Source organism: Stigmatopora nigra, chromosome 12 (genome assembly GCF_051989575.1).
Source record: "Stigmatopora nigra isolate UIUO_SnigA chromosome 12, RoL_Snig_1.1, whole genome shotgun sequence".
NCBI classification, from domain to species: domain Eukaryota; kingdom Metazoa; phylum Chordata; class Actinopteri; order Syngnathiformes; family Syngnathidae; genus Stigmatopora; species Stigmatopora nigra.
Window position 1 is genome coordinate 14375391 of NC_135519.1, and position 24871 is coordinate 14400261.

Below are 24871 nucleotides of genomic sequence, written 5' to 3' on the forward strand. Positions count from 1 at the left end.
CATGTTGGGGAGGTACAACTAGTTTTGACTGGATGCATATCGATATTCGATTATTGATGCCTTGATGCGCTTACCTTGACCAACACGGCAGATTTTCTGGCGATTATCAATAAAGTTGCATCGAGGAAGCCACAACAAATCACTATTGTGATGATTTCTCCGTGTTTCAAGGTATGCTGCTTGTTGTTGTTGTTGTTGTTGTGGTAAAGGCTGCTTGACTTTGTGCTTTGCGATATTTCCCGTGTTTACGAGTGAGAGAGAAGATCATGTTTAGTCCCGTGGGTCTCCGTTTGAAGCGTGAGCGTGAATATGCGAGTCCCGCGAGGCTCATGGATGGACATGGATGGACATGGATGGACATGGATGCTAACATTCACTAGGCTACCTTCGGTCGTGTGTATTACAGTGCCGATCTAGGACGACTATAACAGGGAATGGATGTCATCGATACTTGATTGTTTACTCTGTCGAATAGTGAAGAAGGACTTCGCGAAGATGAAACAAGTTATGACCGTATATTGGACGGGTGTAAGTCTACATTATCTTTTGGGTTCTAACGTGTTGCTCATATATATTGATCAATATATGTGTTTACAGTCAATTTTAAGGAAATAAACTGACAAAATATCATCTTTTTAAATAAAAAGCTTTACTATAGATTGTTTTACCATACATTGTCATTTTTCAGGGAAAAAACTACTTACGATCCATCATCTTTTTCTATTAGAATAAAAGCTTTAGTATACAAAAAAGCCTTACTCTACGTGGGCATGTCCCGTTTACATGTGATGCTTTATACTCACGCCAGGGAGCGCTATAGAATCGTTTGATAAGCGCCTGGTCACGCGATTTTTTTTCCACTTTAATGTCAAAGCCCTCATATATATATATATATATATATATATGCATGCATATTTGGGGTTGTGGAAGGAAGAGTTTTGGGTGGTCACGTCCCCACTTGAATCTCTTCCTATATGACAAGAATATTGTCAGCATGATTGGCCCTTGTATATCATAAGGTCTTTTTCCAGCGCTTGAACCTGGCCACATTTTTTTTTTTTTTTTTTTGTTGTTGCTGCCAAGTAGGACGAGAATATCCCACGGCGCCACAATGTTGTCATGTTGGTCTTCTTCGAAAGCACGCGGCGCTGACAAGTCGGAGTGCGCGGATTGTCTTTCCGCGACCTTTGAACTGCAACCACCGTCGGCGGGAGGCCAAACATAGATCCAGATATCACGTCACTCACGCCAGCGCTGGGTAAAAACATTTATTCACAAGTGTGCCAAGTTTGCGGCAAGTACAGACAAGTCTTCATTTCAATTAATTTCTTCTTTCTATCCGCCGGCATAAAAACAACGTTTACACGCGCTAGAAAAATATCTCGGGGACACCCAGGCCAGGCCAGCGCATCTCAGTCCAGCGCATCTCAGTCCAAACGCGCCGGCGCTTCATCCAAAGTCGATGCGCGGTCGGTACTCCAGGACCATGGGATACGTCTGCTGGGCACAACAACAAGAAGAACGCACGTGAGGGGGAAAAAAATCCCGCCACCCACTTCCCGTTAGGCCTCTTGTGGCGAGTGGCTCGCGCTTACGTTGTGAGCGCGCAGTCGCCATCTTGTCATGTAGATGAATTCCAGCGTGTGATCTCGACCCATGATCTCACCGTTACACAACACGTCCAGCTGCTCCGCAGGCACGCAACACACACACACACACACACACACACACGTATGTACTGAGTCACATTCCAGCGTGACGACACGTTAGCTAAAGCTAATGACCTCGTAGGAGCTGGGCAGCTTGAGTTTGAGGCTGAGGAACTTCTTGATGGTTCCCACCGTCACGCGGCTGGAACAGCGGATGAATTTCTTCATCAGGTCCTGAGCGCCAGACAAAAAGACGGCGGTCCAGTCCCATTCGCCCCGTTCCGCCCATCGTTCAGGGAGCGGCGGCGTACCGTGACGTCGGCCTCGCCGGCCTCGCGCAGGCAGTCCAGGCAGACGGCGATCTGAGGGTCGCTCCTGTGGTGGTCCCGGTCGGCACCGGCGCCGCCTTCCCCGACGGGGAGCCCCGCCGCCCTGGCCGCGTCGCCGGCTGCGGAGAGCCAGGTCACCGCGGGTCGCCGGCGCTCGGCGCCGCGCGGGATCTCACCGGGGGGGTCCCGATGGCGCCGATTTTCCCTAAAGAAGTCCAGCTCTCGTCCCTCCTCCTCTGCAGGGCATAAACGCACGACGTGAGGCGCGTCGGTCGGACAGCGGGCGGACGGTTCCCAGGCGGGCGCCACTTACGCTCTCGGAGGCCCGGAACCAACTTGAAGATGATTTCCTCCAGAGTGTTGTCCAACCTGAAAGCCAGGAGGCGACACGGCGAGTGAGACGAGTGCGGTCGCGCCCCGCCGGGGGGGGGAGAGGAGCCTTTCGGACCTGAGCATCTCCAGCGGGTTGGTCTCGTGGACCTGAATGCCGCATTTGGGACAGTCGTTGCTCTCCTCAAAGTGCTGCACGATGCAACTCTTGCAGACTGAGCGAGGCGGAGACAAAGAGAGAGAGAGAGAGAAACGGGTGCGCAAGCGGTGGCGCCAAGCCGAGAGCGCGCCCACCTACAGGTGTGCAGGCACTCGGTGACGGCGGTGGGCTTGATCAGGTAGCCTCCGCAAAGGTAGCAGGTGATGAAACGGTTAAAGTCTCGGACTCGCCGCGCCCTGCCGCCGTCTCCCCCGCCGCCTCCGCCACCGGACATCACGGGAGTGGCCTCAGCCCAGGGGCGGGCGGCCCGAGCCCCGCTCCATGGCGCCCGCCGGCCTGGAAAGCCACTGGCCGACGCCCCCTGGGGGAAAAAGAGGGTGAGGGGGCCAGATCCCGTCAAGGAAAATCCAACCCATCTTAAATTTCACTCCAATGAGAAAAAGTATTGGAGCATGTCTTACCCTTTGACATTTCTAGTAGCTAGCCTATGCCCCTGGCCGCAGGTTGGACATCCCTACTTTGGGAAGGCCTCTGAGGGCTAGCGTGGAAGCATCGTGTTTCGGCGCCACGGACGGCGATGGACGTCCGAGCCGACGAGCTCGAGACGACCTTGGTTCAATTTGAGACGCTACTTCGCGATCTACGCATTCGGAAAAAAAAAAAAGAGACGAGCTGCCCATTGGCGAAGCGGCGTCGCTGGCTCCGCCCCCAAAGTCTACACACCCGGAAGTTGTCCACCTGCGGCATGACGGCAGCCGCGCGCACGTTCCGTTGCCGTCATTATGTGCGCGTCAGTGAGTGAGTGCGTGAGTGAGTAAATGAGCGAGTGAGTCCATTCACTCGCTCACTTAGTCCATTTGCCCGTGTCATCGCGCACAAGTGCGTCACAACGACGTGCGTTGCTTCCGTCGGCGATGACGGGAAAAGTTGTGGAGCGAGCGTGACGTCATACGTCACCGGCCTTCGTCCGAACGGGGGGAATGGGAAAGAGGGGCGGGGGCGGGCACCTCAAGTTCGTTCCGGAACGGAAGGGAACGGAACGGAACGGAACGGAAGCGCTCCACAACTACCACAAATAAATGACGACACGAAAAATCAGCCAAGCACCGACCTCGCGTCCTCGTCCTTTCCGGCTTCCTCCAGCCGGATATTGTTGCTTCGTTCGATCTTTCGTTCGTAGCTCGCTCGCGTCTCTTGGTCCTCGCGCACTGCCTGCTTGCCTGCTTTCCTCCCTGGGACACACAACACGGAACTTGGAGGCTCGGCTTCGCTCGGCTTCGCTCGGCTTCGCTCGGCTTTGTTCGGCTTCGCTCGGCTCAGTTCGGCTCCGTTCGGCTCCGTTCGGCTACGCTCGGCACAGCCGGAAGACGGGCAGACAGCTGCGGTGGGCGGGAAAAACCAGGCACCGGGACGCGGAAGTGGTTTCGTCAGGCGTCATTGTTAGAACAATGACGGCGCCGAAACCAAAATAGCCGTCATCTCAGCGCTCTTTTTTTGGAGTTTCCGTCGCGGGACAGGTGACGTGGATGGGAGGCGTACTAATTCCCCGAAAAGCAAGCCATCAAACAAGCACGGCTTAAGACCGTTGTTCATTAGGCGCACCTGGAACACTTAGAAAGATAGAAAGAACTACGACGAAACATGGGTCAAAGTTCCTCTTCAAGCGTTACTTTAGTCCCCGAGTGGCTCCGGAGTACATTTCACATTGAAAGTGGAACACATCAAACTTTGAATAAAGCAGGCGGCGCCTAGCCCTAGCCGCCAGGCCTTAGCCGCCAGGCCTTAGCCGCTAGTCACTAGCGGCTAGTGCATTAGCCTGTAGGCCACAGGTGTCAAAGTGGCGGCCCGGGGGCCAAATCTGGGTCACCGTATCATTTTGTGCGGCCCGAGAAAGTGTGTGTGTGAACATACTTTTAGTGTGAAGAAAAGCCGTAAGGCACCCTGCAGATGAGTGATGAACGCCTCACAATTGTTGTGAGAATTGCCAGCCTAGCCAGGACTGGTAGCACCAGACTTGGATGCACTGGATAAAAAGGAATGATCCACAACACCTCTCATTGACAGGTATGTTCATAGTTGAATGCTTTATTATGTTTCATATCTACGCTTAATTCCATACAAAGTGTCTTGTGCTGCTGAGCCAGCTCGTCTTTCGAATTGTAAAAGTCAATGTGGCCCCCTGACCTAGCCCGAGGGCCCTCCTCGCCCAGTGACTCCCGTGAGCCGCCGCGCCCGGGTCCAAAAAAATGAAAGCGGCTCCAGCGGTCGGTCGGTCGGTCGGTCGGTGGGAAGAGACGGCAGGTGCATTTGACCTTTGAGTCGTCCGCTTGACAATAGGTCGAGCCCAATGAATGACGGAGCAGAATGCCGGGCGCGGGGGCGTCGCCGGCGTGGCATTCCGCCGCGTTAGCGCCAGTCGCGCCGATGTTTGTCGGCAGCTGTCGAGGCGCTCGTCACGTCGGCGGAATGTCGTCGGAGCCCCGTGCCCTGCCGTCATCCCTTTTTTCGTCTTATTCCTCGCCGCCTTTGGACCCGCGGCTATTTATAAGGGTCGGGTCATCGGACGTGGCCTCGCTCGCTCGCTCGCTCGCTTCGGCGCTGGCTCCCGGAGTTTATGTACCCGGTCAAGCTGTGACTCGCCATCATAACCAGGGGGGGAGACAAAAAAAAAAGAAAGCAAAAAGATATTTAAGACGGGCGTTCGTTCCACCTGGTTTGGTCGGGAGACTTTTTGTCTCATGTGTGTTTTTCTGCCAATCATCTTCATTGAAAAGTGGGTCATGCCATTGGCGGCCCAAATTGACTTCTGTAAGAAGAGGCGCACGTGCCAGTGGCGTTGACAGATCCAATCTCCCGACGACTAAAAACACTCGGCGGGGAGTCGGGCCTCAGTCGACCCTACGCACGCACACACACATACACAAGGGCGCCGGTTGACCTCCTTCTCCTCTCTTCAAGAAAGGAGTGCGGCTCCAAAATACCCGGGCTTTTACAGTAAAAGACGCGGCCTTTCACATGCCGGCCGGGGCTGCCACATTTGCTCAGGTGTCACCGTCGGCCTTTTAGTTTTGTCTTTTTCTTTGTCTGCCGCCTTTCTGGCGCCATTCCGTAAGCGGCGACTTCCAATTGTCAATGGCTCCGAAGGGACGGCGGGCAATGGCCGGCGCCCGGGCCACGTCCCGGGCCACGTCCCGGCGCTCCCATTCAATCCCCGCGGCAGAATGAGGTGGCGCCACGTCCCGTATCGCGGTGGCCCGTGATAGACGACGCCGGTCCCGATCTGCGGCGGGATTATAGCGCGGCTAATATTAGCCCCCGCGCGGGCGGAATTTGGCCGCCTCGGCCCACTTTGCAAGGATATAAAAATGGAGTCGTCCTCCACGGCCAGCGCTCACACCAGACACGTTATCCGCCGTCCGGTGTCGCCTTACTTGGGAGCCGCCCGCCGCCACTTTTGCCCGCCGTGCCGTGGCCCCGTACTGCTGGGGTTCTGGTCTGGAAAAATGTCCAGCACCATTCCGTAGCCTTTTTCCCTTTTCCGTACGACAAAACCAAATGAAATGTCACTCTTTCGGGGTTTTTGTCCAAGTGACACGGCCCCAACCGTGTCACTCACAACGTTCAAACCGCAAATCAGCCCCAAATCAAGAGCGAAGAATGAACGGGAGCCGAGGCGGAAAGCCTAGGTCCAGGTCGACGGAAAGTGGCTCCAAATAGAGCCGGGCCATGTGACAAACATGATGAGGACGACAATTTCAAGAAAAAAAAGACAAATCGTCAGTCCATATCCATCATCATCATCATCACCCTAACCAAGCGGTGGTGACGCGTCAGGCCGACGGGTGACGCGGCGTGGCATACGTACGCGAGTGCGTGAGCGGGCGCTTATGTCACGCCATGTGTCATGACACTTTGACGGGCCGCCGAAAGTTGAGACGCGGAACATGTAGCAAGCGTGTCACGGGGCGTTAAGCCCGCCACCTCCCGCCAGCCTTTAACATGTCCCGCGTAGGCGCCTCACGTGGGCCCACTCGGATGCCGCCACGTACGCCGTAGCGAGGGGACATGTGGTCAGAATCGCCGGCTTCGGCGAACGCCGGCGCATTCCGTGAACTTTGCACGCGGACGGACGCGCGCGAAAGCACGCCCGACTTTGGCCTTCTATTTCCATCTGGTCAAGGTCGCAGCTGCGGCTGCACGGAGCAAATGAAGAAGCGAAAGTGATGAAAGAATGCCCCCCAAATCAACAGCCAGTGACCCCCAAATCAACAGCCAGTGACCCCCAAATCAACAGCCAGTGACCCCCAAATCAACAGCCAGTGAGCCCAAAAGCAAACCACATGTCACTTGAAAATGCAGCCAACAGACAAAGAAGCGTCACCGGACGCCACATATTTTGTCCGTGGCGCTGAAAGAGTTAAGGACCTCGGGTCTATTTTGTTGACTGAAATGTGACCCCGAGATCCGGCGTGGGGAGGGGGGGTGCTGGGTCGCTCGCTCGGACATTTTCAAGCGTCACGCCCGTGTGCTCATAGGATGGGACGTCTGATGGACAGCGGCGGGATCGGGTTACAGATCCGGCCGGACTTGGACTCGGGCCCGCCCATCGGGCGTGGCCCGGCCCACCCGCTGGCCACTATAAAGAGGCTGCCAGGTCGGAGAGACGCTCAAATCGGAGCAACCGGCGCAGCCGACGACGACGAGAAGATGGGTCTTGGCAGCGTGGAGGAAATGGTAGCTGGCCCGTCGGCGGCGGCGGCAGAGCGCGCTCGCGTGGCCACCTTGCTGACGCCGACTTCTCTTCCAGGTGAGCGGCCAGAGGTCAGAGGTCGACGAGTACCGGGCGCCGGCCGAGCGGGGCGACCTGTCCGAGGACGACAGCGGCGGCGAGCACGACGAGGTCAGCGCGGTGGCCCTCAACGTGAGTGGATCTTTTATTGATTTCTTTTTTCATCATCATCATCATCGTCATTGTCATTTCACTTTTTAAATAAAAGGGACTAGAAATAGGATGTGTTTTTTTTTCATCCATTCATCTGCTAACACCACGCAGTCACGCTAACATTGGCAAAGTCCAGCCCATTTGAGCGTTCCCCAGTCACGGAACGCCGCTCATCCCGTCTTTCAGATGGACAAATGCGGGCGTCTGCGTCTGGAGACGGTGGACGACCTCTTCAACATCCTTCAGCTGAGGAAGAGGAGGCGGGCCAGGAAGGCGCCCGGCCGTAAAAAGAAGTCGCCCGCCGAGACGCTGGTGAGACCGACCGACGTCGTTGACGCTCCGCCACGCTCCGCCACGCTCCGTCATTGACGCCGTCACGCTCCGTCACGCTCCGCCATTGACGCCGTCCGTCTGGGCGCCCCCTCTCAGCCCGACACGGTGGAGGTGCCGCTTTTCCTGGCCGCCGCCGTGGACAACAAGATGGCCGTGGTGCAAAAGTTCCTGGCCGAGGGGGGCAACCCCGACGCCGTGGACCACGTGAGTGTCCGCCCGTGAAAAGGTGGGAGACGGACTGCCATTTCATTTCAACGGACTGTCAGAGCGCTTGTGTTTTTTTTTTTTTTTTTTTCTTTCCCACCGTCCGTCCAGTTTCACAGGACGGCCCTCCACAAGGCCTCGTTCAAAGGGCACTTGGAGGTCATGAACGCGCTGCTGGACGCCGGCGCCGCCGTAGACAAGAAGGACAGAGTGAGTCCGCCGCGCCGGCCAGAAAAATATCCCGCGTCCGTTGCGTCTCTCACGTCCGTTGGCCCGTCCGCCCGCCCACTTGCCACCCCGTCCCACAGCTGGAGTCGACGGCGGTCCACTGGGCCTGTCGGGGCGGGAGCCTGGACGCCCTGCAGCTTCTCCTGCGGCGCGGCGCCAAGATGGCCGCCAGGGACAAGGTCGGTGACGGGAGGGGCTCGCCCCGCCCCCTGTCCTCCGCCTCTTAACCGGGGGGACTTTTTTTTTGTCGTTGGGCGCAGCTGCACAGTTGTCCCCTGCACGTGGCCGTCAGGACGGGACACGTGGAGTGCGCCGAGTACCTGATCCACTGCGGCGCCGACGTCAACGCCAAAGACAGAGTGAGCGGCAACGGCGGCGGCGCCGCCGGCGAGCCACCACGCTGCAAGGCGTGCAAGTCCATTGAAAAAGTGTCTCCAATGGCGCCATTTGCTTTTTGATTTTAGGACGGCGACACTTGCATGCACGACGCGGTGAGGATCAACCGCTTCAAGATGATCAAGCTGCTCATGATGTACGGCGCCAGTCTCAACGTCAAGAACTGCGTGAGTACAAGCGGTGGCCGGGCGTCCGTTCCGACCCGTTCCAAGCCCTTCCCTCCTTCCCCGACGCAGGACGGCAAGACGCCAATGGAGACGCTGTACGCGTGGCAGAACGGCGCCAAGAGCCTACTCTTCAACGTCAGCGAGGACAGGGCCGAGTCCCACGAAAAGATCATGTGACGCGGCCCAGAGCCCGAAACCGCCGCCGCCGCCGCCACCGGGCAAGCGTTTGGCCGCGTGTCGCCGGACGACATTTTTTGCCTTTCCCCACGAGCCCCGCACTAACTGGACAGATGGTGGCGGGGGCGACGGCGGCGGCGCAATTGACTGGGCGCTAGTGCCGCCACTTTTGACACTAAGAGTTTTGGGTACGCCTTCTATTCTGCGGCTGTAACGGACGGCCGCTCGGAGCCCAGTGTGTTTGATCCGTGTATTTATTTTCCAAAGAGAAGGCCGGAAGTCAGATTCAGTCGGAGGGAGTAGAGAGGACCATAGCAAGTTGACCCATGGATGGACATGTGATTGTAAGAGTTAGAATAAAGATAATGTAATGGCCAATGCGTCGATTTATTACACATAGCTCAATGAGTAGAGTGACTGCGTAGCACCCAAAGGTAGCGGGGACGAATCCTACACTCTCCCAGTTGTAACTCGTTTGGTCAAATAGAAATAGACTTGGCCCGTTGGGGTTCAAACCCCGGTTGGTGATCACTTTTGCCTTCAATCCAAACAGGACCTTCCGATAATCACTGAGGAAAGTGTGCCCACTGCATGGCGTACAGGTTCATTCCCCTGACTGACATGTGGACGGCCGGGCTTCAAATCCCCGTGTTGTTTGACTGATCACTACACTATGGAGTTCAGTATATATATTTTTTCATTCAAATAAAGACTTAGTTCATTATACACCGCGGTGTATGATGACAATAAATGCTTTTGATTTGATATAAAGACCGAGCATCCCATAGGACCTGGCTTTCATTTCAAACTATTCTATGAAAAATAAAAAACAAGTCGAGGGCGTTCCCGGAAATGACGTCACATTAGTGCGCCGGAAGTGAAACGGACCGAAAAAGACTGGAGGAAAAAAATACTCTTTTCGTTGACCTGCATGCTTTGTTTTGTTTGTAAACGTCTTTTCAGCTTTTCAATCGTATAATCATTTGGATCAAATTAAACCAAGACACGTTTGTTAAAGGACACGGACACAAGTGCACCAAGAAGTTGTTGTTTTTGACGTGAGCGGATTTTTTGGAAAGAAGGAAGGTAAGAAATGCTCCCGTTTTCTACATTGCAATCTTCTCTAAAGACGTGGTTCCACTTGCAGTCATAATATCCCCAAATACAGTTGCCTTTAGTGTTTTTTTAATCGTTACAAAGATCGCGCACAAGGACAGAAAAGAAGACGGCTCAATGATGACTTTTCCAAATTCCGAAATTCCGTTAGAGACCATTTGTCATAAAAGCGAAATCCGAATTGTAGAAAGACACCGTCTCCAGTAATATTGGTGACTTCATTTATTGATTTATTTTTTGGCAATGACCGTGTATAGTAAGGCATTTTTTTTAAACGACATAGTATAGTAGGACTTTTTTAAAAATAAAAACAACCATGTATAGTAAGGCTTTTTTTCTCCTCAAAAACCACATAGTATATTTAGTAAGGATTTTTCGTAAAAGATGACATGTATATATCGTGAACTGAAATCCCCGATTTCAATCGTAAGGCTTTTTTTTCTTTAAACAACCATGTATATTGTACATCACTTTTATTTCTTAAAAACGACCATGTATAGTCAGACTTTTATTTCTGAAAATCGACATAGTATAGTAAGGATTTCTTTTCGTCAAAAAAAACGACATAGTATATAGTAAGGCTTCTTTCCTCTTGAAGTTGAAAATTGTTCATTCATCTCCAGTGTAGGCAGCCTTGGTTCAAATCCCAGTCGGGAACCATGGAAAGTGTAGCCAAATTGTAGCGCAGAGGTTAACTCACCGGACTCCCGCGTGGGAGAGCCGGGTTCGAATCCCGGTCGGGACACATTTTCACTTAGTTGTTTCTGTGTATTTGCAGGCGAGAGCTTCAAATGACGAGCAAGGAAAGTGTAGTCCACTTGGTGGCGCAGGGGTTAGTGCACGGGACTCCGGTCGGGGAGACCCGGGTTCGCTTCCCGCTGTCGCCATTTGGTTGATCACCACAACACCATGTAGGTGAGTAGATGGAATAAGAAAAAAAAAAAGAAAAACTTTTTAATTTTTATTAAACACTTTGTCATACTTTTCAGCAAAAGGTTATATTCCGAACTGCCTTCGGCAGTTCGGAAGACACTTGAAGGGACCTGTATGTGCGAAAGGCGTTCTCGGGTCGGCCTTCGGCCGACCCTCGACCGCTTGCTTGGTCAGTGAACCGCCGACACCGGGAAGCGAACTCACGTTCTCTCGGTGCAAAGGCGAGTGTGCAACCCACTACACCAACTCGTGCCCCACTTATACATGGGTGTTGAAACGTTTTATACCAGGAAACGGGGTGAAACACTTAGTCATTTTTTGGACAAAATGCTTCATCCACCACTCAATACTTATACACTTAGATATTTTGTACTTATTCTTTTAACTGAATAATTTTGGAAAATCTTTGCAGGCACTTGGATTCGAACCATGGACCACAGGGTTGGCAGACTGATGACTTAGCCACTGGGCCACCACCCTGTGAGAGAAGGTAGTAATACTTATACTCTTATCTCATTCATTTACCTGAATAAGATTTGGAAAATCTTTGCAGGCACCGGGAATTGAACCCAGGACCACAGAGTTGGCAGACTGATGACTTAGCCACAAGGCCACCACCCCATGAGAGTAAGCAGTGGTACTTGTACTTTTATCTCTCTCATTTACCTGAATAATATTGGGAAAATCTTTGCAAACACTTGGATTTGAACCCAAGACCAAATGATTGGGAAACTGATGACTTATCCACTGGGCCACCACTCTACAAGATAGGGCAGTCGTATTTGTAGTTTTGTCTCTTTTCACCCCCAGATCATACTTAGTACTATATACTACCCTCAAGTGGGAAAAGTTAGGTAAGCTTAGAAAGGCGAGCAAACCACGAGAACATAAGAATGAGGAGGAAGATCTCCAACATAAGATCATTGACCTTTTACTTAAAAAAAATCAATTTTACATGTATTGTTTGTGGCAATTGACGGGGGTGGCCTGCACCCCGTTCTTCTCCTGTTCTTCTTCCACGTTGTCCAATGAATGCATCTTTCATGAGACAAAGACAATGATTTGTCAACACTGCCCATGATGACAACAACATCTTTTGGTTTTGTTACAGTGGCCACACGGTTTCCAACCTGGCACGACGAACCAAGGCGGTGGCGGCCACGTGCATCTGTCCCAACTGCTCCCGCGGCCAGTGGATTCGCCATCCGGCGACGGCGTCGTCCGCCTACATCTACGCCAGCAAAGCAAGATGGTGTCAGAAGCCTCCGCTCACTGGGGTGCCGGAGACTCCTGGATGAATACATATAATACATGGTCATTTTTCAAAAAATGAAATAAAAGCCTTACTATGTCGTTTTTTTTGCGATAAAAAAGCCTTACTATACTATGTCGTTTTTTTGAAGTAAAAAGCCTTACTATATACTATGTCGTTTTTTTGCGATAAAAAAGCCTTACTATACTATGTTGTTTTTTTGAAGAAAAAACCTTACTATACTATGTCGTTTTTTTTCGATAAAAAAGCCTTACTATACTATGTCGTTTTTTTGCGATAAAAAAGCCTTACTATACTATGTCGTTTTTTGAAGTAAAAAGCCTTACTATACTATGTCGTTTTTTTGAAGAAAAAAGCCTTACTATACTATGTCGTTTTTTTTCGATAAAAAAGCCTTACTATACTATGTCGTTTTTTTGCGATAAAAAGCCTTACTATACTATGTCGTTTTTTTTTCGAGAAAAAAGCCTTACTATACTATGTCGTTTTTTGAAGTAAAAAAGCCTTACTATACTATGTCGTTTTTTTGCGATAAAAAAAGCCTTACTATACTATGTCGTTTTTTGAAGTAAAAAAGCCTTACTATACTATGTCGTTTTTTTGCGATAAAAAAGCCTTACTATATTATGTCGTTTTTTTGAAGTAAAAAGCCTTACTATACTATGTCGTTTTTTTGCGATAAAAAGCCTTACTATACTATGTTGTTTTTGAAGAGAAAAAAGCCTTGCTATACTATGTCTTTTTTTTCGATAAAAAAGCCTTACTATAATATGTCGTTTTTTTGAAGAAAAAAGCCTTACTATACTATGTCGTTTTTTTCGATAAAAAAGCCTTACTATACTATGTCGTTTTTTGAAGTAAAAAGCCTTACTATACTATGTCGTTCTTTTGCGATAAAACAGCCTTACTATACTATGTCGTTTTTTGCGATAAAAAAGCCTTACTATACTATGTCGTTTTTTTGCGATAAAAAGCCTTACTATACTATGTCGTTTTTTTGCGATAAAAAGCCTTACTATACTATTTCGTTTTTTTTCGATAAAAAAGCCTTACTATACTATGTCGTTTTTTTGCGATAAAAAAGCCTTACTATACTATGTCGTTTTTTTTGCGATAAAAAGCCTTACCATAGTATGTCGTTTTTTGAATAAAAAAGCCTTACTATACTTTGTCGTTTTTTAAAGAAAAAGCCTTACTATACTATGTCATTTTTTGAATCAAAAAGCCTTACTATACTATGTCGTTTTTATTTTGCGATAAAAAAGCCTTACTATACTATGTCGTTTTTTGAATAAAAAAGCCTTACTATAAATATGTCGTTTTTTGAATAAAAAAGCCTTACTATACTATGACGTTTTTTGAATAAAAAAGCCTTACTATAGTATGTCGTTTTTTGAATAAAAAAGCCTTACTATACTATGTCGTTTTTTTTAAGAAAAAGCCTTAGTATACTATGTCATTTTTTGAATCAAAAAGCCTTACTATACTATGTCGTTTTATGGCGATAAAAAAGCCTTACTATACTATGTCGTTTTTTGAATAAAAAAGCCTTACTATACTGTCGTTTTTTGAATAAAAAAGCCTTACTATACTATGTCGTTTTTTGAATAAAAAAGCCCTACTATAAATATGTCGTTTTTTGAATAAAAAAGCCTTACTATACTATGACGTTTTTTGAATAAAAAAGCCTTACTATACTATGTCGTTTTTTGATTAAAAAAGCCTTACTATACTATGTCGTTTTTTTTAAGAAAAAGCCTTAGTATACTATGTCATTTTTTGAATCAAAAAGCCTTACTATACTATGTCGTTTTATGGCGATAAAAAAGCCTTACTATACTATGTCGTTTTTTGAATAAAAAAGCCTTACTATACTGTCGTTTTTTGAATAAAAAAGCCTTACTATACTATGTCGTTTTTTGAATAAAAAAGCCTTACTATACTATGTCGTTTTTTGAAAAAAAAAGCCTTACTATACTACGTCGTTTTTTTTAAGAAAAAGCCTTACTATACTATGTCATTTTTTGAATCAAAAAGCCTTACTATACTATGTCGTTTTTTGAATAAAAAAGCCTTACTATTCTGTCGTTTTTTGAATCAAAAAGCCTTACTATACTATGTCGTTTTTTTGAAGAAAAAAGCCTTACTATACTATGTCGTTTTTTGAAGTAAAAAGCCTTACTATACTATGTCGTTTTTTTTAAGAAAAAGCCTTACTATACTATGTCGTTTTTTGAAGTAAAAAGCCTTACTATACTATGTCGTTTTTTTGAAGAGAAAAGCCTTACTATAATATGTCGTTTTTTGAAGTAAAAAGCCTTACTATACTATGTCGTTTTTTGAAGTAAAAAGCCTTACTATACTATGTCGTTTTTTTGCGATAAAAAGCCTTACTATACTTTGTCGTTTTTTTTCGATAAAAAAGCCTTACTATACTATGTCGTTTTTTTTGCGATAAAAAGCCTTACTATACTATGTCGTTTTTTTGCGTTAAAAAGCCTTACTATACTATGTCGTTTTTTGCGATAAAAAGCCTTACTATACTATGTCGTTTTTTGAAGTAAAAAGCCTTACTATACTATGTCGTTTTTTTGCGATAAAAAAGCCTTACTATAATATGTCGTTTTTTGAAGTAAAAAGCCTTACTATACTATGTCGTTTTTTGAAGTGAAAAGCCTTACTATACCATACCTGTCAACCTCGAACCATTTGTGATCTTACCAAATTTTGTTTTCGCCCTTACATATATGTATAAATACATGGAAAATCTTACCACTTTACTTTTTTGTAAAAAATCACGAACAACAAGTAGGAACAGGAAACGGAAATCACATGGTGAAAGTGTTACAAAACGAAATGTTTATCATGATCTTTTTTTTTTAGCCAATCAGAGGCGCCGGTACATATATCACTTGGCAGACATGCGTTTCCGGGAAGAAACAATGGCGGATGGTGAAAAATGGCTAGAAAGTGCCTTAATTTATTTTTTTTTCTCAAAATCACCGTTTAGCGTACCATTTTCATGTGTACAGCGTACCAATATAAAAATGGGCTTTCAGTTGTACCAATTACGGCGAGAACGTACCAGTTGACAGGTATGCTATACTATGTTGTATTTTGAATTCCAGCTGCCGCAGATATGCGCCGTGCTAAAAGACCATTGGCCAAACCTGCCGGGGTGCTCGTCTTCATCCATGTCGCCCTCCTCTTCCTCTTGCTCAAAGGCGACTTTGCATCACCGGACCTGCTCGACCTGCTCAACGGGCTTTAACAAGGTCCAAGACATTGAAGGAATGTTAAAAAGTTGGAATGGGTTGAAGTGGTCGGAGGAATGAAGAAAAACTCAAAAGTTCCTCCATCTGCGTTCAGTCAGGACGGAGCGGCGAAAGGTGAAGGGCCCGGAGTAGAAAGGCTCCAAAATCCAGGAAAAGCAAAGAGCGGGGCAGGGCGGGCAGGAAAGCCGGCCCAGACTTTGAAGGCCCCGACCTAAATTCCCGCTGATTTTGCGACGCGGACGACCAGCCCATGGCCCGCCTCGGCTTCTTGCTCAAGTGCGGCCGCTGGGCGCTTTTGCTGGCGGCCTTGGCGGCGCTGACCCTGAGCGTCCGCTACGTCTTGGCCCCGCCGCCCGGCGGGGGCGGCCCCCCGGCCCCATCTCCCGCCAACCTGACGGAATGCCACGCGGTGTCCCCGCTGCTAGGTAAGAAGGGCCGTCGGGGTGAATTCCAGATGGCCATCTAAATCTTGGCACCATTTGTTCTCGTACCAGTCGAATGGGTTTTCTCTTTGCTGGTGGTTGGCGGCCGCTTTTGAGCGTGGGCCCATTGAACGTGGGCCCTTTTGAGTTGAACAGAGCATTTGTTCTTTTTTTTTCTTCTTCATTTTTGGGGCAGTGGGCCCGCGTCCACCCAACCTCTCCTCGGCGCCGCCTAGCTTGGAGCAGATCCGGAGAAAGAGCGCCCCGTTGTCCCCGGGGGGCGCGTACAGTCCGCCGGAGTGCCGAGCTCGCCACCGCAGCGCCATCGTGGTGCCGTATCGGGATCGGCGGGCCCACCTGTGTGTGTTTTTGGACCACCTCCACCTTTTCCTGCAGAGGCAGCAGATTGACTACAGAATATACGTGGTGGAGCAGGTGAGGCAATGAGTCCAAACGGATGGCGCCCCGAGAGAGGAAGCGTTGCCCCCGCCGCTCAGCCTGGGTTGAAAGAATTGCCTCTTCCGGTACTGGCTCTCGAGGTCACTCTTTCATTCTGGGAGCACTTTGTGGACTTTGTGGGCTTTGTGGGCTTTTCCTCTTGAGCGCTCAGCTCCTGTCCTGTCGATCCCGGTCCACTTTTTGCCTCTCCTCGCATTCTTTGCTTTTCATTCGAGGCCACATTCTGCACATACGGGGGCAACGCTAGGCGGCACCTCCGGCTCGGTCGAGGTGGACTTTGGGATCCCGGCAGACCCCCGGCCGCGCCTCCCGGTTTCCCTTCCTCTTCGAATTTGGCTTAGGGATGCCTTCCCGCGGCTCTCGGCCCCACGTCCCGCTAATTGCCCCCTCCCCCATACGTCCCACAGTGGGGACAAGGCACCTTCAACCGCGGCAAGCTGCTGAACGCCGGCGTGCGAGAAGCCCTGCGAGACGGCAACTGGAGCTGCGTCATCACCCACGACGTGGACCTGCTGCCCGAGGACGACCGCAACACTTACGGCTGCGACCCGCTCCATCCCACGCACATGTCGGCGGCCGTGGACAAGTTTGCTTACGTGTAGGATGGACCGCCGCCGCCACCGCTGCCACCGCCGCCGCCACCGCCGCCGCCACCGCCAAATGCAGACAGAAGCCTGCGCTGAGGTTCATTTAGCAGCGCTAGCCGCTACTTAGCCACTGATGCAAATGAGCGTACATTAGTGGCGTGCGTGCAATTTGACAACAATCTCTAGTCATTGAAGCACTTTTGTCGGATGTCTTTTTTTCTGGTTTAAAGCCAGTACTCATACCTCTGCCTCTGTCTCTGCCACGCCGCCGGACGTCCTCCTCGTCGCCCCGTGGCTCCCGATGGCAAACGCCCACCAGACTGCCGTACCTGCAGCTCCTGGGCGGAGTGGTGGCCGCCACGCCGGAGCACTTCAAGAAGTTCAACGGCTACTCCAACCAATTTTGGGGCTGGGGCGGGGAGGACGACGATCTGTGGACCAGGTGAGAAACGTCCGTGAGGCTTCCCCGTGGTTAGCTTGCTTCTTCACTGATCTCATCTGAGATATGCCCGGCTTGCGTCCCTCCCGGCGACGAGCAGAGTCTCTCTGTCCGGCACGAAGGTGGTGCGACGCTCCATGGCCGTGGCTCGATACAAAATGATCGTGCACACAAGCGACAGGGGCAACCAACCCAACCCACGCAGGTCGGCAAGCCAGAGGGCGCCTCCATTCTCGTCACAAGGCGGGGGAGCAAGACTCCCTTCCCATGGTCGAAGGCTTTGTTGATTGGATTGTGTTTTTTTGTTTGTTTTTGTTGTCCTGGCCGCCCCCATCCCATTACCTTGCAGGCTGGACCTCTTGAAGCAAAGTGGGGCCAATTGGCGCTCGGACGGCCTCAGCTCCGTCAATTACAAAGTCCTCTCCAAGGAGCTGGAAGCGCTCTACACTAAGCTGACGGTGGACATTGGAGAAGAGGCCGCCACGTGACCCATCCAAAGTCGTCGTCGCCGGCGGTGGCTGGGGGGTCGTCGTCGCCGTCGTCAGGGCACGTCCGGCCATTTCTCCCTTGGGAGAGACAAAAGATGATTGTGGTTATGACGGATTTGTTTTGGACAACTATTGAACTGAAATCCACAAGATCGGATTTAAGACAAAGATCTGGCGGCAGATGTGGGTGGACGCTCAATCATTTGGGCCAAGAAATTGGGGATTCCAACGACTGACTGGGGTTCCAAACAGCCAAACGCCCGGTCATTTATCGCCCATATCGTGGTCCGTGCGCGACAGGGCAATGTCGCCACGGCGATCCCGATGGACGTGGCCCGGCTGATGCTGCGTTCACTGCACACTCCCTTCCTATTGAAAGGGGCCATTTTTTGGGGCTTTACTTTCACTACCTGATCATTTTGCGCTCTCTTTGCGTTTGGTGGCTTACTTGTCATTTCTTCCGCCTTCCCAAAAGCCAAGGGCTCCTCGTGTTTGACGGTTTGCAAAACGTCCGAGTCCGTTTATGTGTTTGTCTAATGCTTTTAAAACATTTCTAAATCAATGTTTCCTTTTTTTTTTGTTTTCCTTTTTAATCTTTCTAATACAATCGGGGGAAAGCGGAATAGAAATACGCTGCTAATATGTGGTCGGACGTTAAAGATGTGCGGACATCCGCCAATGATGGGAGCCTTTCTCCCCTTCAGATGCGGTCGGACAATAATAGCGAGCGGACTGCTCCGACACATCGACAAAGGTCGAGCGATTCTTGTTTACTTCTCCGTCCAACTCTTTTATTTCTCCCCCTTCACGTCTTAAAAGAAGCGCTGGAGGAGAAGTTGCCATTTTGAAAGTGACGAGATATCGCAGGCAAGCTGAAATGTCGCAAGAAGGAGAAACGAGCCATGAAAAGGTCAGTGGGAGGGATAGCATACTAGCTTAGCCAAGGCTGACAATATCCAAACGGGCCTTTTATCTTTAGGTGGCGACTAAAAACCCGAAGGAACTAGCTTCTTGTAGTGGCTCTGGAGAATATGGCTATTACGTATTACAGTAGATTTGGATTGACAAGCAGTTGACTTTGTGAACGGATGACTATGCTGTCAACGATAGAGACAAACCACGTCGACCGTAATGCCTGTCCGCGGAAGAAAAAAAAAAAACCTTACAATGCGTCACCTGCAAATGAGTTGACCCAAGGTTTCGTGGCCGCGCAGGGTTACCGTCTGCTGGGGATTCTGGACGTGCAGAAGACGCCGTGCGCCAGGGAGGCGGTCCTTCACGGCGCCGCCGCCTCGTCGGCTGCCGGTCTCCTGCACTTCCTGGCCACCAGTGAGTGATCGGCTGATTGGGTGGATGGATGGATGGATGGATGGATGGGTGGATGGATGCTCACCGCTGACCCTTGTGTGCACGCAGGTCGGGTCAGAAGGTCCTTTGACGTGGGAGCGGGGGGCTTCCTGCTGGCCACCTTTGCTTCCTGGTGGGTTCCGTCCTCGCAAAACATTAGACTGGCTTCCAGTTGGAGTATGTTGACAAAACAGTCCCATTTTACCGGGAGAAAAGTCGTCCACCGTCACGTCAAGTCACGTGCTATCGCCAGGGGAAAAAAATGCAGCGTGACAACAACTAGCCCAGCCAACCGCTCTGAAGTTGCTTTCTTTAGCCACTATTAGTTTCAACTTTTGAGGGTTCTGTTTTTTTGCAGGTGCTACTGTCGCGCCAGCAATGCCAGGGAGCGAGCGCGGCAGAAGGTTATCCGCCACGGCATCAAGAACAAGATGGTCTACCAGGGGACGGACGCCGACCCGGCCAATGCCGCCTCTCCCGCCTCGCCCCCGTCCCAGTGAGCCCGAGGAGATTTCGGCCTCTCGTCCCCACCCCCAAGGAGTCCGGTTCGCCGCCGGTAGACAAAGGCCTCGTGACGTCCCAAGCGCTTCGACGCCAATAGGAACAATAAACTAACCAGTATCTGGTTATGAACGCCAACGCCGGGCCACCAAAGTTCCTTTGGTCCATCTTGGCCGAGTCGATCGCTGGGGGGGGGTGTCCTGATCCGTCGGCGGCCCGACCGAGCCAAGCCACGGCTCTCCCGCCCGGGAGGTCCGGCGCCTGTCCACGGCGGGCCATCCGACCTCAAAGAAAGGTCTTTTGGCGTGGCGTCATTTTGAAACTCGGAGCCCATGGCTCGCTCGCTCGCTCGCTCGTATTGACCAAGGCATAAATTGGTGGCTCGGAAAAGGAAATACTTTATTGACCGGAGCGTAGTAACAGTCTCCGTACGGGCGACGGCCGGCGTCACTCTTTCCCGGGCCGGGAGGAGTCCAGGAAGCGGCTGCCAAAGAACCCGAGTGAGAGGGGCGGGGAGGACGCCCGTCGTGGTGGGTCGCTACCTTAGGATGGCGGCCAGCCGGGGGCTCTTGTAGATCAACTTGTGTCCGTAGGCCAGTGCCGACGGGAAGGCCGCAAACTCCACCTTGTGAGCCCTCAGGCTGTGGGAGCGGGTCGCCGCCTGGTACAGCTGCGGGAGGGGGCGGAGCCTCGGGATCAGGACTCGGGGTCAGGCCGGCCGCCGGCGACTCGCCTACCTGCTCGCCCAGACGGAAAGGGACCACGGGGTCGTCCTCGGCGTGGAGAATCAACGTGGGGCAGGAGATGTGATTGACGCTGAGCAAAAATAAAAAAATACAATAAAAAACAACGATGGCGACTGTCGTCTCTTCTTTCACGATGGCAAAAGCGACTGACTTGTCGTCGTTGGCGAAGCGGATGTCGTTGGCGCTGATGGCGTCCAGGAAGAACCAGTCGAAACCGGGAAGGTGTCTGTACGGCTGCCCACGACAAGGCCCGCGTGGCGCCCGCGTGGCGCCCGCCCACCCTCGTTAGGTGGCCTCAAGCGAGCTGAGGCCAAGACCTTACCGTGGCCAAGGGGTGGCTGCGGGCCTCCTCTCGGATGTTGGTGAAAGGACTCTCCAGGATCAAGGCATCGGGGGGACTTCCTGCGGAGAAGAATGCAATCGCCGGCGGCCCTTTTGCTTGACTTTGTCTCAATTGCTCTCGCTTTCAGCTGGTCTTTGCGGGGGCTCACTCCCTCTACTCATTTCCCGTTTTTGGTCCAACCTTTCTGGCCACCGACCTCATCCGGAACCACATAAAGCGGGCGCCCTTACCTACGTCGCACAGTCGTCTGACCAGGTTGGTGGCGACGCTGAAGCACAAAAGAGAGACATAGAAGTTGGCGATGGCGGCGTGGCGCTTTTCGGCCCCTTTACTCACCCCGTTCCCAAAGAGTGACCCCAGACGTAGAGCGGGCCTCGGCCCCGCCTCTTCTTCAGCCACTCGTACACAGAGAGAGCGTCCGACGTCATCCCGCCCTCCGACGGCGAGCCCGGAGAATCGCCCCAGCCTGCTCGGACCCGGGCGGCCGATTAACGGCGGGGCGAAAGAGCGCCACGCCGCCGCCGCCGGCTCTCGGTGGCGTCACCTCGGTAGTCGAACGTGACCACGTGGTAGCCCAACGAGCCCAGGACCTGAAAGGAAAGGAGACGGCCGTGGGTTTGTCCGCTCTCGCCGGCGCGGTCTGGTCGCTCGCCGGTGTTGCCAGATCGGGGGCGGGCGGGTGCGCGTCGGGGCGTTTGGGCCAAAATTGGGCGGTTACGGAATCAACTCTTTTACTGTTTTGACCGAGATGGCAATTTAGCGCCTCGCGGTGGGCAAAAGGCGAACTGCATGTCGTACGTCACCCGTGTGTCAAATCCGGCAAACCCGTCGAGCGACGCCGCAACGACGCCTACCTTGTAGAGTTGAACTCGGTGGTCGCCGCCCCTGCGAGGACACGGCGTTACGTTAGTTAGCGTGGCACTCAAACGCGGCGCCGAGTCGGGGAGGGTCGGTGGGGGGTGAAAGACCTGGTCCCGGTGTTTCCGTGGAGATAGAGGATGGCCGGATGGGCGGAGCTGAGCGTGGATTCAAACCACTCGGGGTCTTTGCCTTCGGCTTCTCTCCACATCTCCGCGGGAACCGTGTGCCTGACAGGCAAGCGTCATTACGGGTGGGAAGGCTCCAATCTGGACTAGTTGTTTACGCTAAACCTGGCAAACCGTGTCATCGCCGAGGTGCCCACAATTCCATTGGAGTGAGTGCAGCGGTCAAAGGGAATTTGGCTCATTTTGGCCCATCACGTTCTTACCAGACTCCGAGCGGCCGCAAGTAGAAGTTGACCGTGTGGTTGAGTCCAAAGTCCAAAGGTCGTGTGAGGTCAAGAAAGAGGGGGACCTTGACTGACACAAGGAGGACGGGACGTTAACAGCGACCAAGTTCAACCGGGGAGCGACGGCGGAGGAGGAGGAGGAGGCAGCTCACCAAAGTTCAGGAACACAAGCTTGGCCTGAATGGACGGACACAGCTTGATGATGAAAGGCACGCAGACATAGATTAGAAGAAGCCAGCGGGCAACGCGCTTCACCTTGGACAGGACACCGCTCCTGACATTGACATGTTACCAAAAAAAAAGAAAGAAAGATGAAGAAGAGAAAAAAAGTATTCCCTTCAAGTGCAAGTCAAAAGGTATTTGCCTCGCTTGCTTCTAAAATGATTGACAAAAAGCATAGCATCGCAGTCAATAAATCAAGCGAGGAGCAAGCGATCGAAAAGACGGACACCCACCTGGCGTGGACCTTCATAGTGGGGGCCGGGAGAGGAGGAGTAGCCGCCGCCGTTCCGGGCCACGATCCCTCCTCGGCAACTTCAGGGGACGAGGGCGCGTCGTCTCGCTCTTGCTCACCTTCTTTCGCTGGCTCTCGCTCCTCCCGCCCAGCAGTCGTCGGCGGTGTCCGCTTCCGCATAGCCGCAAAACGAGGGAGTGGCAGCGGCCGGTGGACGCCGAGCGGGCGAGCTAGCCTGGGGAGGCCAGACGCTAGATCCGGCTCAGAAACCGCCGACCAAGGGATGAACGGGAACCAATCACGGCCGACAAGCGGATGAGAGAGAAAGAGAGAGAGCCAATCATCGCCCACGAGCGGATGAGTGGGAGCTAATCACCGCCGACGCCTGCAAACTCGTGACCGGCCGCGCCGCTTTCACTGTCGTCGGATTGTGTGGGGAAAACGAGTACTGTATGTGGCCAAGTAGACAGCCCGAGGGCTAATTCGTAATTGACGAAAAAAATCACCCGCTGAGACGAACAACCGTCTTGATTTCGTAGTCAACATGCACAACATAACATGACAACATTGCAGTAACAACGGGCAGGCCACGGGAAGACATGGAGACGTCACGTGACTCCCAACCCCGGAACTAGCCGGTTTGGGCACGAAGTGTCTGAAGAGCTTTGCTTTTCGGACCTGTTTGCAAGTCGTCGACGTCGAGTGTGTTGTCTTTTGTTCTCGTGGACTTTTCGGGCGGCGTTCGTTGCAGTTGTTTGTGCGGGAGTAGGTGAGCACGGTCGGAAGAATGATGGCAAGTCACGAGCAGGTTGCAGCGTCACGTGACCGTCACCTCCGGAAGTAGCCGACTTTTGGCGCCACTGTCAAACGTCATTGCTTTTGGGTGCCTCCTCGATTTTGTTGTCTTTTCTTTCTTTGGGGGCTTTGCGCTTGCTGTCGTCGGGGATGTTTGGCGAGAAAGGGGTCGAGTTGGTTCGGGAACTCAAGCGAACCAACGAAGGACAACTTCCCGCCTTCAACGTAAGAAAACAAAGATCTTTTCCTCTCGGGTTTTCTGCTCGATCCCGACTCTTTCTTTGTTAAGCTTCCTTGCCTCTTAAAATGAAGGAGATTCCTTAGAATAACAATTGAATTATTTGAATGTAGTAAGGGTATAGTATTGACCTCAGTACACTCGTGTTCAGGAGGACGGCGTCCGACAAGTCCTGCAGGAGATGGAAGCGCTTTACGAACACAACCAGAGTGACGTGTGCGTAACCCCCCAAACGCCCGGCGGCTTGGATGGATGGATGGATGGATGGGCGGTGGGCGAGCTAGCCGGCACCTAGCGGAGCTGCCGTTTTCCCCACAGGAACGACGCCAAAGGCCGGCAGCGAACCGACCTGATCCCCTCCGTGCGATTCCGCCACTGCTGCCTGCAGAGGAACCGACGCTGCCTCTGCGCCTACCTGTGAGGCCTTTTGCCGGCGGCGCCGTCTGCCTCGGCCGGCCGCCACGCGCTCAGCGTCTTTCTTCTGTCGCCCCCAGCTACGACCGTTTGCTGAGGATCCGAGCGCTGCGCTGGGAATACGGCAGCGTGCTCCCCGCCAACGTGCGCTTCCACATGAGCGCCGAGGAGGTGAGCGCGGAGGCCGGCCGGCCCCTGACTCCCTGCCGTCCCCTGACTCCCGGCCCGCCCTTGTCGTGTGCGCAGTTGCAGTGGTTCGCGCGCTACAAAAAGTCTCTGGCCGGCTTCATGCGATCGCTGGGCGGCGGCGGCGGACTGGACGTCACCCAGGAGACCAAAGCGCCCAAAAGTCTTTACGTACAGGTCGGGAAGGCGGCCCCCGGGGCTGGTGCAATAGTTTGGGGACCACCGGCCCAAGCCACGGCCGTTTGTTTCAGGTGCGTTGCGTGAAGGACCACGGCGAGCTGGAGTTGGACGACGGCACGCTGGTCCTCCTCAAGAAAAACAGCCAGGTGACCGCTCGCCGACCGGTCGGTGCCTTTCCTCTGGCGGTCAGAGAGGTTAAGATGGGCGCCTCTTTTCTTTCTTCTTTTCCAGCACTTCCTGCCACGCTGGGAATGCGAGCGGCTCATCCGCCAAGGCGTCCTGGAACACGTGGCCCCTTGAGCGCAAAGGCCCCCCGCCCAGTCATCCCCCGAGAGCCCACGGCCGGCCGATGCCTGTGGACTTCCCCGCTGACCTTTGCCGTCTGAGGCGACCCATCATTGTTTTGGGGAATGTTGAGCGTATTGAAAATAAAACCACTTTTTAAAGGCAGCATCCAAGTTGAGTGAGAGCCCCCTTTCTGTCCTTTGGG

General features: G+C 52.2%; 7 protein-coding genes and 2 long non-coding RNA genes across 12 annotated transcripts; 6 read left to right on the plus strand and 3 right to left on the minus strand.

Moving 5' to 3' along the window:
* The first annotated feature begins 65 nt into the window (after window positions 1-65).
* On the plus strand, window positions 66-657 carry LOC144205539 (uncharacterized). The gene is made up of 2 exons (XR_013328120.1): window positions 66-171; window positions 407-657. It is a non-coding gene; the product is annotated as an uncharacterized LOC144205539 (long non-coding RNA).
* Window positions 658-1254: 597 nt separating this feature from the next.
* Window positions 1255-3991, minus strand: pcgf5b (polycomb group ring finger 5b). Of its 2 annotated transcripts, XM_077729953.1 has the most exons (9): window positions 3580-3985; window positions 2607-2829; window positions 2427-2523; window positions 2292-2347; window positions 2155-2214; window positions 1961-2097; window positions 1785-1883; window positions 1596-1685; window positions 1255-1500 (listed from the first exon to the last, which is right to left on the minus strand). In XM_077729953.1, exons 2-9 carry the CDS (start codon window positions 2740-2742, stop codon window positions 1450-1452), a joined length of 726 nt encoding a protein of 241 aa, XP_077586079.1. In that variant the 5' UTR covers window positions 2743-2829; window positions 3580-3985; the 3' UTR covers window positions 1255-1449. The 2 variants fall into 2 exon arrangements, with proteins under 2 accessions (XP_077586079.1, XP_077586078.1); XM_077729952.1 differs by having other exon boundaries at window positions 1255-1497; window positions 1961-2214; window positions 3580-3991.
* On the plus strand, window positions 3490-9293 carry LOC144205536 (uncharacterized). Its single transcript, XM_077729951.1, has 10 exons — window positions 3490-4532; window positions 7004-7202; window positions 7276-7389; window positions 7597-7722; window positions 7840-7947; window positions 8059-8157; window positions 8256-8354; window positions 8436-8534; window positions 8640-8738; window positions 8808-9293. Exons 2-10 carry the CDS (start codon window positions 7005-7007, stop codon window positions 8913-8915), a joined length of 1050 nt encoding a protein of 349 aa, XP_077586077.1. The 5' UTR covers window positions 3490-4532; window position 7004; the 3' UTR covers window positions 8916-9293.
* A 500-nt stretch (window positions 9294-9793) lies between these two features.
* Window positions 9794-12317, plus strand: LOC144205060 (uncharacterized). Its single transcript, XR_013327999.1, has 5 exons — window positions 9794-10001; window positions 10810-11185; window positions 11377-11454; window positions 11518-11591; window positions 12076-12317. It is a non-coding gene; the product is annotated as an uncharacterized LOC144205060 (long non-coding RNA).
* Window positions 10280-19623, minus strand: LOC144205057 (uncharacterized). Its single transcript, XM_077729120.1, has 6 exons — window positions 19084-19623; window positions 17762-17985; window positions 15408-17411; window positions 12095-12254; window positions 11920-12002; window positions 10280-10909 (listed from the first exon to the last, which is right to left on the minus strand). Exons 3-6 carry the CDS (start codon window positions 15431-15433, stop codon window positions 10819-10821), a joined length of 360 nt encoding a protein of 119 aa, XP_077585246.1. The 5' UTR covers window positions 15434-17411; window positions 17762-17985; window positions 19084-19623; the 3' UTR covers window positions 10280-10818.
* On the plus strand, window positions 15539-18469 carry LOC144205055 (beta-1,4-galactosyltransferase 3-like). The gene is made up of 6 exons (XM_077729117.1): window positions 15539-15937; window positions 16131-16369; window positions 16801-16991; window positions 17300-17422; window positions 17520-17624; window positions 17769-18469. The coding sequence occupies exons 1-6, from the start codon at window positions 15763-15765 to the stop codon at window positions 17905-17907; spliced, it is 972 nt and encodes a 323-aa protein (XP_077585243.1). The 5' UTR covers window positions 15539-15762; the 3' UTR covers window positions 17908-18469.
* On the plus strand, window positions 18615-20611 carry cox20 (cytochrome c oxidase assembly factor COX20). Its single transcript, XM_077729122.1, has 4 exons — window positions 18615-18817; window positions 19122-19236; window positions 19324-19387; window positions 19613-20611. Exons 1-4 carry the CDS (start codon window positions 18785-18787, stop codon window positions 19752-19754), a joined length of 354 nt encoding a protein of 117 aa, XP_077585248.1. The 5' UTR covers window positions 18615-18784; the 3' UTR covers window positions 19755-20611.
* abhd12 (abhydrolase domain containing 12, lysophospholipase) lies at window positions 20130-24176 on the minus strand. Of its 2 annotated transcripts, XM_077729115.1 has the most exons (13): window positions 22570-24173; window positions 22267-22388; window positions 22094-22184; window positions 21813-21932; window positions 21699-21729; window positions 21389-21434; window positions 21181-21310; window positions 21075-21112; window positions 20824-20903; window positions 20653-20735; window positions 20493-20571; window positions 20298-20425; window positions 20130-20239 (listed from the first exon to the last, which is right to left on the minus strand). In XM_077729115.1, exons 1-13 carry the CDS (start codon window positions 22746-22748, stop codon window positions 20203-20205), a joined length of 1164 nt encoding a protein of 387 aa, XP_077585241.1. In that variant the 5' UTR covers window positions 22749-24173; the 3' UTR covers window positions 20130-20202. The 2 variants fall into 2 exon arrangements, with proteins under 2 accessions (XP_077585241.1, XP_077585242.1); XM_077729116.1 differs by lacking the exon at window positions 20130-20239 and having other exon boundaries at window positions 20304-20571; window positions 20653-20727; window positions 22570-24176.
* gins1 (GINS complex subunit 1 (Psf1 homolog)) lies at window positions 22556-24839 on the plus strand. Of its 2 annotated transcripts, XM_077729119.1 has the most exons (7): window positions 22570-23588; window positions 23753-23817; window positions 23920-24018; window positions 24096-24186; window positions 24262-24378; window positions 24453-24527; window positions 24613-24839. In XM_077729119.1, the coding sequence occupies exons 1-7, from the start codon at window positions 23514-23516 to the stop codon at window positions 24679-24681; spliced, it is 591 nt and encodes a 196-aa protein (XP_077585245.1). In that variant the 5' UTR covers window positions 22570-23513; the 3' UTR covers window positions 24682-24839. The 2 variants fall into 2 exon arrangements, with proteins under 2 accessions (XP_077585244.1, XP_077585245.1); XM_077729118.1 differs by having other exon boundaries at window positions 22556-23588; window positions 24096-24378.
* Window positions 24840-24871: the final 32 nt, after the last annotated feature.

What these genes read in the sequence shown, in the direction of transcription:
- LOC144205536 (XM_077729951.1), top strand. Translation starts at nt 7,005, where the DNA reads ATGGGACGTCTGATGGACAGCGGCGGGATCGGGTTACAGATCCGGCCG. An exon ending in AGATGGCCGCCAGGGACAAG is followed by an intron (nt 8,355 to 8,435) that starts GTCGGTGACGGG and finishes CGTTGGGCGCAG; the next exon opens with CTGCACAGTTGTCCCCTGCA. An exon ending in ACGTCAACGCCAAAGACAGA is followed by an intron (nt 8,535 to 8,639) that starts GTGAGCGGCAAC and finishes TTTTGATTTTAG; the next exon opens with GACGGCGACACTTGCATGCA.
- LOC144205057 (XM_077729120.1), bottom strand. Translation starts at nt 15,433, where the DNA reads ATGGATGAAGACGAGCACCCCGGCAG. An exon ending in GAAGACGAGCACCCCGGCAG is followed by an intron (nt 12,255 to 15,407) that starts GTTTGGCCAATG and finishes GTATTCATCCAG; the next exon opens with GAGTCTCCGGCACCCCAGTG. An exon ending in AATTGCCACAAACAATACAT is followed by an intron (nt 10,910 to 11,919) that starts GTAAAATTGATT and finishes AAATGGCGACAG; the next exon opens with CGGGAAGCGAACCCGGGTCT.
- cox20 (XM_077729122.1), top strand. Translation starts at nt 18,785, where the DNA reads ATGTCGCAAGAAGGAGAAACGAGCCATGAAAAG. An exon ending in GAGAAACGAGCCATGAAAAG is followed by an intron (nt 18,818 to 19,121) that starts GTCAGTGGGAGG and finishes GTGGCCGCGCAG; the next exon opens with GGTTACCGTCTGCTGGGGAT. An exon ending in CCTGCACTTCCTGGCCACCA is followed by an intron (nt 19,237 to 19,323) that starts GTGAGTGATCGG and finishes GTGTGCACGCAG; the next exon opens with GTCGGGTCAGAAGGTCCTTT.
- LOC144205055 (XM_077729117.1), top strand. Translation starts at nt 15,763, where the DNA reads ATGGCCCGCCTCGGCTTCTTGCTCAAGTGCGGCCGCTGGGCGCTTTTG. An exon ending in CGCGGTGTCCCCGCTGCTAG is followed by an intron (nt 15,938 to 16,130) that starts GTAAGAAGGGCC and finishes TTTTTGGGGCAG; the next exon opens with TGGGCCCGCGTCCACCCAAC. An exon ending in GACGACGATCTGTGGACCAG is followed by an intron (nt 17,423 to 17,519) that starts GTGAGAAACGTC and finishes GGCGACGAGCAG; the next exon opens with AGTCTCTCTGTCCGGCACGA.
- gins1 (XM_077729118.1), top strand. Translation starts at nt 23,514, where the DNA reads ATGTTTGGCGAGAAAGGGGTCGAGTTGGTTCGGGAACTCAAGCGAACC. An exon ending in GAACACAACCAGAGTGACGT is followed by an intron (nt 23,818 to 23,919) that starts GTGCGTAACCCC and finishes TTTTCCCCACAG; the next exon opens with GAACGACGCCAAAGGCCGGC. An exon ending in CGCTGCCTCTGCGCCTACCT is followed by an intron (nt 24,019 to 24,095) that starts GTGAGGCCTTTT and finishes TGTCGCCCCCAG; the next exon opens with CTACGACCGTTTGCTGAGGA.
- pcgf5b (XM_077729952.1), bottom strand. Translation starts at nt 2,742, where the DNA reads ATGTCCGGTGGCGGAGGCGGCGGGGGAGACGGCGGCAGGGCGCGGCGA. An exon ending in GGTTCCGGGCCTCCGAGAGC is followed by an intron (nt 2,215 to 2,291) that starts GTAAGTGGCGCC and finishes TATGCCCTGCAG; the next exon opens with AGGAGGAGGGACGAGAGCTG. An exon ending in GGCGACTGCGCGCTCACAAC is followed by an intron (nt 1,498 to 1,595) that starts GTAAGCGCGAGC and finishes TGTGCCCAGCAG; the next exon opens with ACGTATCCCATGGTCCTGGA.
- abhd12 (XM_077729115.1), bottom strand. Translation starts at nt 22,748, where the DNA reads ATGCGGAAGCGGACACCGCCGACGACTGCTGGGCGGGAGGAGCGAGAG. An exon ending in GGTCACTCTTTGGGAACGGG is followed by an intron (nt 21,113 to 21,180) that starts GTGAGTAAAGGG and finishes TTTGTGCTTCAG; the next exon opens with CGTCGCCACCAACCTGGTCA. An exon ending in GCAGCCACCCCTTGGCCACG is followed by an intron (nt 20,736 to 20,823) that starts GTAAGGTCTTGG and finishes TGTCGTGGGCAG; the next exon opens with CCGTACAGACACCTTCCCGG.